Source organism: Strongylocentrotus purpuratus, unplaced genomic scaffold (genome assembly GCF_000002235.5).
Source record: "Strongylocentrotus purpuratus isolate Spur 01 unplaced genomic scaffold, Spur_5.0 spur5_contig_803, whole genome shotgun sequence".
NCBI classification, from domain to species: Eukaryota; Metazoa; Echinodermata; class Echinoidea; order Camarodonta; family Strongylocentrotidae; genus Strongylocentrotus; species Strongylocentrotus purpuratus.
In genome coordinates, this window is record NW_022145506.1 from 20,567 (window position 1) to 32,774 (window position 12,208).

Below are 12,208 nucleotides of genomic sequence, written 5' to 3' on the forward strand. Positions count from 1 at the left end.
TGTTGTTTCTCTGCTGGGTATTTGCTTCAAGGAGAAACCACATTTTATTGTGCTGGAGTACATGGAAGGAGGAGAATTGAAACAGTTCCTCAGGGACATCAGACCCACTGAGGTATATATGGAGTTGAGATAAACAGGAATTATTCAATGGCTAAATTGGTCAGATTGGCAGTAATCTTTTTTTCTTATAAAAAGTCATGTATCTGAAGATCACAATGGTCCAAATTCACAAAGGAGGTTTACATTTAACCCATGGTTTAAATCTTCATTTACATAACCCATTGTTTAAAATTAGCACAAAATAAGTGTAACACAGTCAAGAGGTCCAATATTAGACGCGCGCAAGGCAAGGTACACTTATTTTGCACTAATTTTTAAACCATGGGTTAAATGTAAACCTCCTTTGTGAATTTGGGCCATAAAGTCTACATTTGCAAAGACTATGTGGTAGAAGTGCCAGTTTGTTTTGATAATATTTTGAACCACTCAATTCCTCTCAATAAATGGAGTATGGTATTGTAACAAAAATAGGACTGTGTGTAAAGCAATGTTGTTGTTGTACTCATGCATTGGGTGTATTTTTAAGGCTCTGAATCAAAAGTTGTGGAGCCAAACCTTAAAGGTAAAGACCAGTATTGGAAACGCCCCAATTTTAAAAAATGAAATGGAAGCTCTCATTACCAATCATGTGAAAGAATATGTTTTGACTAATACATGATGATAACAAATTTGCCGGGAAAACGCCTACTAATTCATATATTTGGTAAATTTGTTTCTCTCATGGTCTGTGAGAGATATAGGGTAGTCCCATATACATCTTTCTGTGTATAGTGCTTTAACTTTACAAAGAATGGGCCAAATTTCTTATCATTTTGATGATTCCAGAACCTTGCAGATGCTAGATGATCAACCTTTTCTGATCGATTCCACAACGTTTCTTTCACAATGCAATCGCATGACCATAACTGGTCTTTACCTTTAAAATATAAGCCATTGTTTTGAAAGAATCAATCCAATCCAATCTTATCGACTCTTAGTCCAAACTACTTGTTCAACACTAATATTCTCCTTTGGCAAGAAAATGGTTATGTTTTATATGTAATACCTGGACGTTTCAGTAGCGTGAGGATTGAGGTGAATCCCCTGGAATTCCCTTCTAGGAAAAGCCTTCTATCATCACCATGAAAGACCTGTTAAAGATGTCCAAGGATTATATGACATATGAGTAGAACCTTTTAGAGTTTTATTTGTATTTGGATTTATTTATTAAACCATAAAATAACATCAAATGAAAACAGTAACAGTATATCAATTTAAAGAGTAAATAAAATTATGGTTAGGAATACTGAAAAGCAAAATGCTTGTAACATGGTAATTCTGAAAGAAGAAATGCTTGTAACATGGTAATTCTGAAAGAAGAAAAAGTGAAAAACATTTAAAGATTTAAAAAACAAAAACAAGACTACATACATTATCACACACAGACACACAAACGCACGCACCCTCACACATACACTCACACATACATCCCTGGGACTTCAATTTAAAATATAAAATGTGGGGGGGGGGGGGGGTCATATATAAATTATTCATCCTACAAATGCATATATCCATACAATTTCAGTAGAAAAAGCCTAATAACATTGACTTTTACAATAATTTAATTTGCAATAGTTAAAGTTATAGTAAACTAAGAAAATGACTCCTTCATAATTCCAGAAAAGCCTTCATCCATCACGATGAAAGACCTGCTACAGATCACCCAGGATGTAGCTCAAGGATGCCGCTACTTGGAATCCAGACGCTTCATCCATCGAGACATTGCAGCCAGGAACATCTTACTCACCACCAAGGAGTCTGGTAGAGCTGCAAAGATTGCAGACTTTGGCATGGCCAGGGATATTTACAGGTAAGAATTTGTATCTGCTATTTGTCTTTGCAAGCATTTGATGCGAGGCTGCACTAGAAGATGGATTGCTCCACAAATGTACCCCCGAAAAAAGAACAAGATACTTGATAATGTTACAAACATGAAGGAGTTTTGAAATTCTTTTCATTTTCAGCTATTTCATAGTAGTTGAAGGAATATAGTAATGATTGTTGTATTTGTTCATTCCTTACTTTTGCTGTAGCCCTAAATAATCCTTGATCGGCATTATATATATTAAAGAGGTAGAGGGGTTCCAAAGGGAAAAAATAGAATGACTGTTAAGATATGAAGTATTAAAAAAAAATGATTTATTAACCAATTTTTCAAGTTTTTGTCTAAATATATATACAGTCAAACCTGCTTTAGTGACCACCTGTCTACAAAGACCACATTTTTTGTTTCCCTTGAAAATGGTTTCTCATTGAGAAATGTACTAAATGAACCTGTCTGCAAAGACCACTTTTTGTGTTTCCCTTTGGCAGTAGCTATAGACAGGTTTGACTATATATATGTACCTACGTTCCTTACTTGTGTCTTGTTTGTTTGAAAGGGCTGATTATTATCGCAAAGGAGGACAAGCTCTGCTCCCTGTGAAATGGATGCCTCCTGAAGCATTCCAAGATGGCATCTTCACATCGAAAACAGATGTCTGGTATGTTGATTTTGTTTTCTTGTCGCTTAAATCCCCACTGCACTACTTATAGCTAATTGGGCCCTCTATATAGCCAACAATGCCTTAGTGGTATCCATTGATCTCCCACGATGCCCTTTTTCTTATGTTAATTGAGAGCTGATTTGATGAGATAACCACCTGCCAGTGACCTTGCGGGGGGTCTAATCCCTCCATGCCAAACTAGTGCAGAGGGGCTTTATGTCCTATATACTTGTAATTAGAGTTCATAGAGAGCATAGATCCAAATTGATTACACTGTCTGTGACATCATGTTAGGAATAATAAATTATTATGTAAGTGGCATATTTGTGATTATGACAAGTTTAATCACTGAAATGGTCTCTTTTTTGTTCTTCAGAGATCAAATCTAATTGTTCTGATTATTTGAGGAGGTTTTTTACACCATTCTCCTTTCAACAACCTTTCATCAAATCTATTAATTTTATAAAATCATGCTAGTATATTATCATTTAAAATTGTTTAGGGTCTAGCAACTTGTAATTCTCAACTGTAATCCAAACAACAAATCAAGGTGGCAAAATCTGCAGTGTAGTTTTCCTGTTGTAATTTGAAGTATTGTTTTATTGCTATTGATATGCCATGTCTAAATAAACTGCAGAATACTCCACCGTGCATCGGTACAAAGTATTGGGATAAGGGTTGGGATTTGGATTAGGATTAGCAATATGGTCATTTGGATCAAGATTTGGGTTTGGGTTAGGGTTACTTGTGTGGTAGACTTTTTATTTATAGAGTCTTGATGCCCTTCTGGCTTTCAGCACACGACACCATGTTTTTGTCTTATGTTTTATATATTACATGTTATACCAATGGAAAACAAATTTCTGTATTATATTATGGACAATAAAATCTTGAATCTTGGTAGGGTATTTTGCTGTTCCAGAATACTACATTTCTAAAGTGTTTGTGTTGTGTGCAGGGCATATGGTGTGCTGCTATGGGAGATCATCTCCTTAGGATTCATGCCGTATCCTGGGATGAGTAATCAGGAGGTGATCCAGTTTGTATCAGCAGGAGAGAGGATGAACCCACCAAGAAGCTGTCCCCAACCTGTGTAAGTATCAATGCATAAGTTATATTGAGGGGTCAGTGACACAAAGTCATAACTCCATTTTGGCCATTTTTAGAAAAAATGGTTTATGTGTCACTGAGCACTTGGGCCTTTAGAGAAAGTTGAGTTCTGGGAAGAGGTGAACAAATAATTTGTGAGCATTATCATTGCTATTATGCAAGTGTGGAAGAACATCAGATAAAAAATGTTCCCTGAAAAGCATTGCTCTTTGAATGCTTTCATATTCTAAATATGGCATGTAACAACTTAAAAATCGGGACAGATTTTTATGCCACATGTTTGTGTAGCCTCATATACATCATTTTGTGTACATGTAATTTTTTACAAATAATGGTCCAAATTTCTTATCATTTTGACGATTCCAGAACCTTGCAGTAGACACCAATACTTAAATGCTATAGATGATCAACCTTTTCTGATCAATTCCACACCTTTTCTTTCACAATGTTATTGCATGACCAGAACTCAACTTTATCTTTAAGGAGTCAAGTCTATGTTTCACTAGCCATTGACTTCAATTGAGTGGAATTAAGTCTTTGTGTTTCTTGGAAAGCCCACATTTTTCTGAACATTTTGATATCAAATACTCATCTTGGCGTAATATGGAGTTATGTCTTTGTGTCACTGATCCCTCGATATAGAGTGTGATCGATGCCCGATAGGCTGTCTCCCACAAGCTCTTTGATTTTCATTATTTCCACATATTTGGCTTGATAGTAAAGTTAGCTCAAGTTAACAGTCTCTTCTTCATTTTACCATGAATCTAGTTGACAAGATTTTTTTTTAAAGATTTCTTCATTTGTTTCTCATGCATTTGAAGGAGCAACATTTTCAGTTGCTGATTGTAAGTCGCTGTACACTGTATGTGTAATGTTACATGGATTCATCATCTCTCAGCCTCCATTGACCAAATCTGTCTGAATGACAGTCAATGCTAAGGATAATGGGGTGGTTTTCTTTTTTGTTGATTTTGTGCTTGCCTGGCGCCAGCAATATGATAGTTTCAAACACCAGCCTCTTTCTACACCCGTATGTTTCTACATCCACATTGCATGGTTTTTGACTGCCTTCAAGAAAGTTTCTAGGACTCCCTACAGCCTACTATCCTAATCCAACATCATCTTTTCTAATAAAACTTCTTCGAGTACGGTGATGTCAATCTCAATCCTGGGCCCAGTAATTTCAACCACACTGACCAGATTGGTATGGTTCCTGACGGTCATCCTACCGATGTCTGTTCTGTCTATGATGTATCGTACGTGTTGAAATGCAAGCCATCCTTAGTGGGTTCAAATCCCACCACTGCCCCCATGTGATGTTTTATTTGTTAGTTAGAATGAGGGAGTCCTGAATAATAACTCAACAAACGGTGATTTGCTGTGCCTTAACTCTGTCAGGCTGTAAGGTTTATTATGATGCGCTAGTGCCTTTTGGTAAGGCATTAATCCTCATTACCAGGTCCCTCAGAGAGGACCTAAAGCCGTCTGTCGTCTGGTTGCTTACTAACAAACATTTATGCTTTCTTAGCAGCCAGGTAAAATAACCACCACCACCAAATAAGTTATATTGGAAGGCTCTCTAAGCCCTCTTGCATTATAAATATTATAGTCTCAAGTAGATCACGTAAAAAGGAATTTGGTTACACCGACCAAATCCCACTAGTTCCTCTCTGTGATGATGTGTAGGGCGCAATCCTTGATCATGGGGTATCTAGACATGCTGGGGAAGTTGGGAGAGCGTCTTGTGAAAAGAGGACACATTGTGGACAGAGAGCAGGGGGATGTTTCACAAAGATCCTATAAGATGAACTTATCTCTAAGTTGGACTTTACAATTATGGAAAGCTGTTAGCATCTATGTAATTATTTTGTAAAAGATATTTTAAAAGGCAGAAAATGTTGATTCAAATCATTCATATGTTCTATTATCATGGGAGATTTCATGTTCTTGATGTGGAATTTAGGAAAAGTCTAAAATACTTGAATTTTCGCTTTTAAATATATTTCATTATAAGACTACAAATGGCTCTCCATAATATTTATGTACAACTTAGAGTTAAGTTCGACTTAGGATTTTTGTGAAACACCCCCAGGAAGAAGGAAACAAAGACAACTTTCTGCTGTTGCCTCTAATCTTTCTTCTTACATGCCTTTTGCTATTAATAGTTATCAAAATAGAGGTATATAATTCACCCCATTTGATGACAGTCAACTCTTTTAACCCTTTTGATCCGCTTTGAATCTTAGATTTAATTTGATGTCCCAGTGCTGGCGTCACATCCCTGAAGATCGACCACCATTCACCACCATCTTAGAAAGCATCAATTACTGCTTACAGGTGAGTGCAGGACTAGACCTGATGATATAGCTCTAGTGATAATAAATATTGCATTTTTTATTTAAAAAAAAGTTCAGTTCAGTTCAAATTCACATTTATTCGGCAAAAGATAAAAACATCAAAATGAAATCATTACAAATGAAATCATTATAAATACCGGGATTGCTAAAATAAGTTAAAAACTTGTAAACAAGCAACCCCAAACATAAAAAAACATACAGATACTATACAATACAATAAGATGAAATACGATACAATACAATACAATACAATACAATAATAGTAATGTTACATGCTAACAAGATATATGAATCAATTATGTATTTCAATAAATCAATAAGTGGCAAGTATTGTTCTTTTCAGTTTAAGTTTAAATGCGTTCTGGTTCTTAATACCCTTTAAATAACTTGACATGGAGTTCCATTTGTGAGGACCTTGATATCTAATTGATTTATTTTGCAAAAATGAGTTAGTGAATTTTGGTAGATGGAAGTCATTTTTTTTTCTTGTATTAAAGGAGTGGACATCCGAGTTCAAATGAAAACTGTCATAAAACGTTACTGGTAGCAAATTTGAGTAAATTTAAGGATTTAAATAATGAAGAGGTGTGCGCCCTGAAGGAAGCATTACAGCACAACCGAACAGCCCGCTTTTGAAGTATGATAAGGGGCTTTAATAAATTATTAGACGTTCTCGCCCAAACTAAATTACAGTACGTTAAGTAAGGATATATAAGAGTGTAGTAAAGAGAAAGCATGGTAGAGGATGGTAGAAAACTTTTGAGCTTATTCATTACACCGACTTGGGACCGAATCTTCCTGGAAATTAATTCAATGTGTTTTGCCCATGTAAGTTTGTTGTCAATGGCAACTCCTAAAAAATTGGCAAATTGTACCTGGTCAATACAGTTACCATCTATTGTCAGATTAACATTTTCAATTAAAGTATCATTTTTTTTACCAAAGTTACAAAATTGTTTTTTCAATGAAAATTTAACCTTACTCCATCAAGCCCTTCATAAAGAAAATAAGGCATGTGCAACTTTGTTCAGATAATACTCTACCATGTTGGTTGCCTGACTAGTATCTCACTTGTGGTGGCATCAAAAGGACTTCATAATTAATCACTTTGGCAAAGTTGAAGAACTGAAATGTCTGACTCTTTACACAAATATGTTTAATGGCTCAAATGATCATAAGATGCTACCATGACAAGATTATTTATCTGCCTATCTGAATTGAAAATTACGTAGTATGATTTTTGAATATGTATTGTCTTTGGAAGCCTTTCAAATAGATAGATTGATAATTCACAATAATGACTGGGCAACTAAATTACTTTAGTATGAACTTTTCCACTGTTTGCAGGACCCAGATGTTTTAGAAACACCACTTCCCAAGGTGCTGACTGAACGGAAGAAACAGCTGACAATCATGAGACCTCCAGACCCCAAGAGATCCCCTGTCCTCAGAGTGGAAAGGGTCATCAGGTCATGCGAGCCTTCACCCTTCAGTAGCCAAAGGGTGTCGCCCCTCCATCCCACCCCATCCCCAACACACCAGCCCACATGGGTTGGGCAAACGGGGGAAGGGTCATCCCAACAGGGGCTTCATCATCAGGATGAAGGGATTGATAGAACTTACAATGGGAAGAGGTTTCAGGACCATTCACCTCTCAACTCGTCTTCGATACTACTCACCAACAAATCGTATGGATTCAGGAGTCTTGCAAGAGACATTACAGGAGATGCTAAAGACAGGACTTGCCATAATGGAGTAACTGAGAATTCATCACAAATGAATAACCTCAGTCCAACCAGGCATGTTAATGAAATAGAACAATCGAGTGAGATGTCGACTCTGCTTCACGTAGGGAGAAGCGGGTCTTCAAGAAGTGACTCTCTAAGCGATATCCCTGCAGGAAGCAATCAGGAACCTGGATGGTATCCTGATCCAACATGTAAACCAAAGAGATCTGCGAGCATGTGCCACGGCGAGGCATCCAGGGAGCACACCAAGTCTCCCTTGACACGAGGCCTCAGCTGGACCCAAAGGCCTCCTCAATCACAAGACAATCAAAACCCGCAAGATACCAATATCCATCGTTCCACAAGTCTTCCTGGTATCCCGGTCATCGTGACCACGCCCAACCCTATGTCGAAGGACAGCATCGCATTCAAATTGCAGCTGAAGACCGCCACCAATGGCAGCTTCTCTTGGGCTGGAAGCTTGAAGAAAAAATTGAGCAAAAAGTTGTCGAGGGACTACCGTAATACAGATAGCGAACCGCTGGTAAGTGAAGAGAACATTATCAACAAACAATCACAGGATACGTTTTTATAGCGCTGGTTAAGAAGCATTCTGTCATTTCTTTTGCTTTTACCTGGAATATCTGATGACTCCAATTCACTCTGGATGATTACAGCATTTGTTATTTGACCTTTCTGCAAAGACAATTTAAATACGGAAATGTTGATATCTGCTATCAAAGTGCTGTAGAAATATATTTGAAATTGTTGATACTCTGTACATGTTGATTAACCATCATATGCTGCATATCTTATTTACTCCTACTTTATATCCATAAATTAAGCTGATACGTTGAGATGTGCACATTCAATGAACAAAATAATGTATGATTTTAAAGCACAAATTGAAATATATGTATGTTGCAATATTACAAAACACAGAATTATTATTATTCATATCAACTTTTTCTACTGTTTTAATAGATGAATTTTTAATGCTGATACTTGTTTATCTTGGAATATATATGCAATAACAGATAATGATAAATCTTATGTATATGTTGGATTATTTTATATTTATATGTAAATGCTTCAGCCCTGTACGTGATGTTGCATTTGCAAGCTAAGAGGGATATGGCAAATCTTGTATAGACCAGTTTTAGGGGATCCAGTTTGATGGACTATATACATCAGGCGATAATACTTAAAATATTATTTTCTTCAATAAAGTCTTTCAATGACCAAATCTTTCAAACAATTTTTTAGTTTCGATGATCAGAATTTTTTTTGTTAACACTAATTTTCTAGCAACATTTTGTGTGTGCGCGCCTTAATATGATGTCAATAAAAACATTGTATCGTTTGTATATTTTGATGTAACTGATCTCTTTGGAATATAAATCAGAACTATTACCCTGTCAGAAACATTGATCAAATGTACCATGCACTGAGAGGCTTCTGTTGAAAATATGGATTCTCCAAGATGACTGCCATATAGTACTACTTTCCGAGGGGGGTCATTTTAATGGTGCCTCAAAAAAAGGGCACAATATATTTGATTTACATTTCTCATCGAAATAAGAAAATAAAGTGTGAACTTTAAAGAAAGAAATCTTTGTCCAAAGACTCATGGTGTATTGCTGGTTAATAATAATATTAATAATAATAGGATTTATATAACGCCTCTTCTAGAGGATACAAGGCGCTGTATTTTTAGTCTAAGGACAAATTAAAAATTGTAGAGGTATTTTTTCAGATGTTCTTTTTAAGAAATCAAGCAAAGATTTGAAGGATTTGAAGCCAGCTTTTTCAGTTATGAGAAAGGAAGGAGCTGATAAAGTTATGTAAGCAGACAGGGGCTTAGCTAAAGGGAGGGGGTGTATCAGGATATTGTCTGTAAAATTGCGCTGCTGTCGGTAAAAAAAGAGAAAAGGGGGAGGGGAAAATGAGAAGAAAAGAAAAGGAGAGAAGGAAAAGAAAGGAAAGAAGAGAAAAGAGAAAGAGAAAGAGAAAGAAAAGATGAAGGAGAGTAAAGAAAAGAAAAGAAAGAAAAGGAGAAAAAAAGACAAAAAGGAAACAAAAGAAACAGGAGCTGAAAGAGAGGGTAAGAGTCTGAGAGAAAAGGGTTGGGAGTAAGAGAGAGGGGGGATGTAGGGTGGAGTCACCATATCGAGGGAGCAAGAAAAATACGCATAGATAATTATGTTGCTGTGTCTGTATTCTTGCTCAATCCTCGTGTACTATATCAATGCAGAAGTTTGAAGTCGGTGAGATGTATTATGTTGGTCGGCCGGCAATTTTATTTTCCCTAAGAACTGTGACTTTTTATCAGACAAAGAAACGTTTTTGAAAATTCAGACAATGATTAAGAGTTGGTACAACGAATCGTCTTCTTTCTCTAATAATTTATTGAAACTGAATTCAGACTAGGATAAAGAGTTGAAAACAGTACAACGAATTGTCTTCTTTCTCTAATGATTTAATGAAACGTCGAAGCTTCAACACGTTGCGCGGGAGGTGGGCGGGGGAACTGGGGGAAACCGGAGAGAATTAAAAACTTTCATTTTCAGCAAAAATGATGAACTTACCCCTTGCCATTTTTGCCAAAAGGTGGCGATTTTAAGATTTATCCTAAAATTGTCCTTTCGCCCCATTTTGGAAACAAAAGGGGATCAATATAATTCTGAAGGCAATCTGGGACTTTCATGATGAGGAAACAAAGAAGATTGAAAATTTTCATTTTTGGCAAAAATGGTGAACTAACCACATGCCATTTTTGCAAAAAAATTCAGGTTGTACAACTTTTAGAAAAGTGCAGTTGGGTCTAAACACTGAATACACAATGTAAAGAATAAAAAAAGTTAATCCAGTATATACCCACTATGCAGACGCGGATCCAGGATTTCTTGGGGGGGGGGCCGAAATTTGAAAATATGCGAGCCAATTATTTGTACGTAATGGTGACCAGCAGTGACGTAATGAGCAAAAACGTTAGGGGGGAACAAAAAAATCTGCATCACCCATGCCCAGGAAGCTCAGGGGGTATGGGCTATTAATGGCGGCCAGATGAGCATATTTTGATAATTCATGACACTGGCAGGTGACTAATTGGCATGGGGTCCTGGGGACAGAGCCCCCGGAAGCTCAGGGGTTTCAGTCGTTTACTTACGGTCAGATGAGCATATTTTGATACCTTATTTGTGACACTGGCAAGACACTAATTGGCGTGAGGTCCAGGGGGTGGAGCAGGGGGGTTGCTATATAAAGGGGGGTGTTAGGCTACTGTCGGTAAAATTACGCTGCCATCGGGAAAAGTGAAAAAACGAGGGAAAGGGAAAACTGAAATGAAAGAAAGGGAGAGAAAGGGAAAACTGAAATGAAAGAAAGGGAGAGAAAGGGAAATAAATTAAATTACCGACAGATTAGCATCTAGAGGACTGCTTTAGGGCCATAGATGGGGTCCAGAGGGCAGAGCCACCGGAAGATCAGGTCAATTTAATTATGGTAAAATGAGCATATTTTGATACCTGTTTTGTGCCACTGGCAGGTCACTAATTAGCCAAGGGGCCCGGGGGCAGAGCCCCCTGAATCCGAAGGGTTTTAAGCATTATATGACCGACATATCAACATCCAGGGGTCCACTTTAGGGCCCTAGGTTGGGTCCAGGGGGAGAGCCCCCGGAAACTAAAGGGTTTTAGGCGTTTAAATACGGTCAGATTAGCCTATTTTGATACGTCATTATTTTATGAGTACGCCAGTGCCCCCCCCCCCCCCCGATCTACACCTTGTTGGCGCAAAAAATTTGCAACCCATCTTTCCCTTTCTCTCCTCTTTGCTGGGGGAGGGAGGCAACAGCCTTTCGCCTCCCCCCCCCCCCCCCCCCCGATACACACGTTGTTGGGCAGATTAATCCCAACTGATCTCCCCTTCATTTCACTCTTTTTTTCTTCCCTTTTAGCTCTCCTCTTTCCCTTTCTTCTCTCTTATTGTTGGTGGGGGCGGGGGAGGCAATGGTCTTTTGCCCTCCCCCCGATCCACAACTTGTTGGCGGGAAAATTGCAACTGATGTCCCCCCTTTTTCCAACCCTTTATTTCCCTTTCCTTTTCTATTATTTTTAAGATAAGGGGGGGGGGCAACAGCCTGGGAGGCACCCTTTTCCCCCTCCCATCTCCTTCTTTTTCCCCCTTTTTCTTTACTTCTTCCCTTTTTCTTTACTTCTTCCTCTTTTATTTCTCTTCTCTTTCCCTTTCCCTTCTTTTCCTTCTCTCTCTCTCTCTCTCTTTGCTGGGGGGGGGGGGGGGCCCGCTTCTCCCCCTGGATCTGAGACTGGTGGTAGAGATAGGAGGGTGATACAGCTAGGATGGTGGTAGAGCTAGGATGGTAGAAGGGGAGGATAGTGTGAGAGGGAGGATAGTGGTAGAGGGAGGA

The 12,208-nt window shown here is 38.0% G+C and overlaps 1 protein-coding gene across 1 annotated transcript in view; it reads left to right on the forward strand.

Moving 5' to 3' along the window:
• LOC574978 (ALK tyrosine kinase receptor) overlaps positions 1-9,741 on the forward strand; it is a 28,481-nt gene extending 18,740 nt beyond the window's left edge. The window contains exons 15-19 of the mRNA XM_030976691.1: positions 1,719-1,909; positions 2,481-2,582; positions 3,544-3,678; positions 5,942-6,032; positions 7,400-9,741. Of these exons, the coding sequence (XP_030832551.1) occupies positions 1,719-1,909; positions 2,481-2,582; positions 3,544-3,678; positions 5,942-6,032; positions 7,400-8,374 (1,494 nt within the window). The 3' untranslated portion in view covers positions 8,375-9,741. The remainder of the gene's footprint in view (positions 1-1,718; positions 1,910-2,480; positions 2,583-3,543; positions 3,679-5,941; positions 6,033-7,399) is intronic.
• Positions 9,742-12,208: the final 2,467 nt, after the last annotated feature.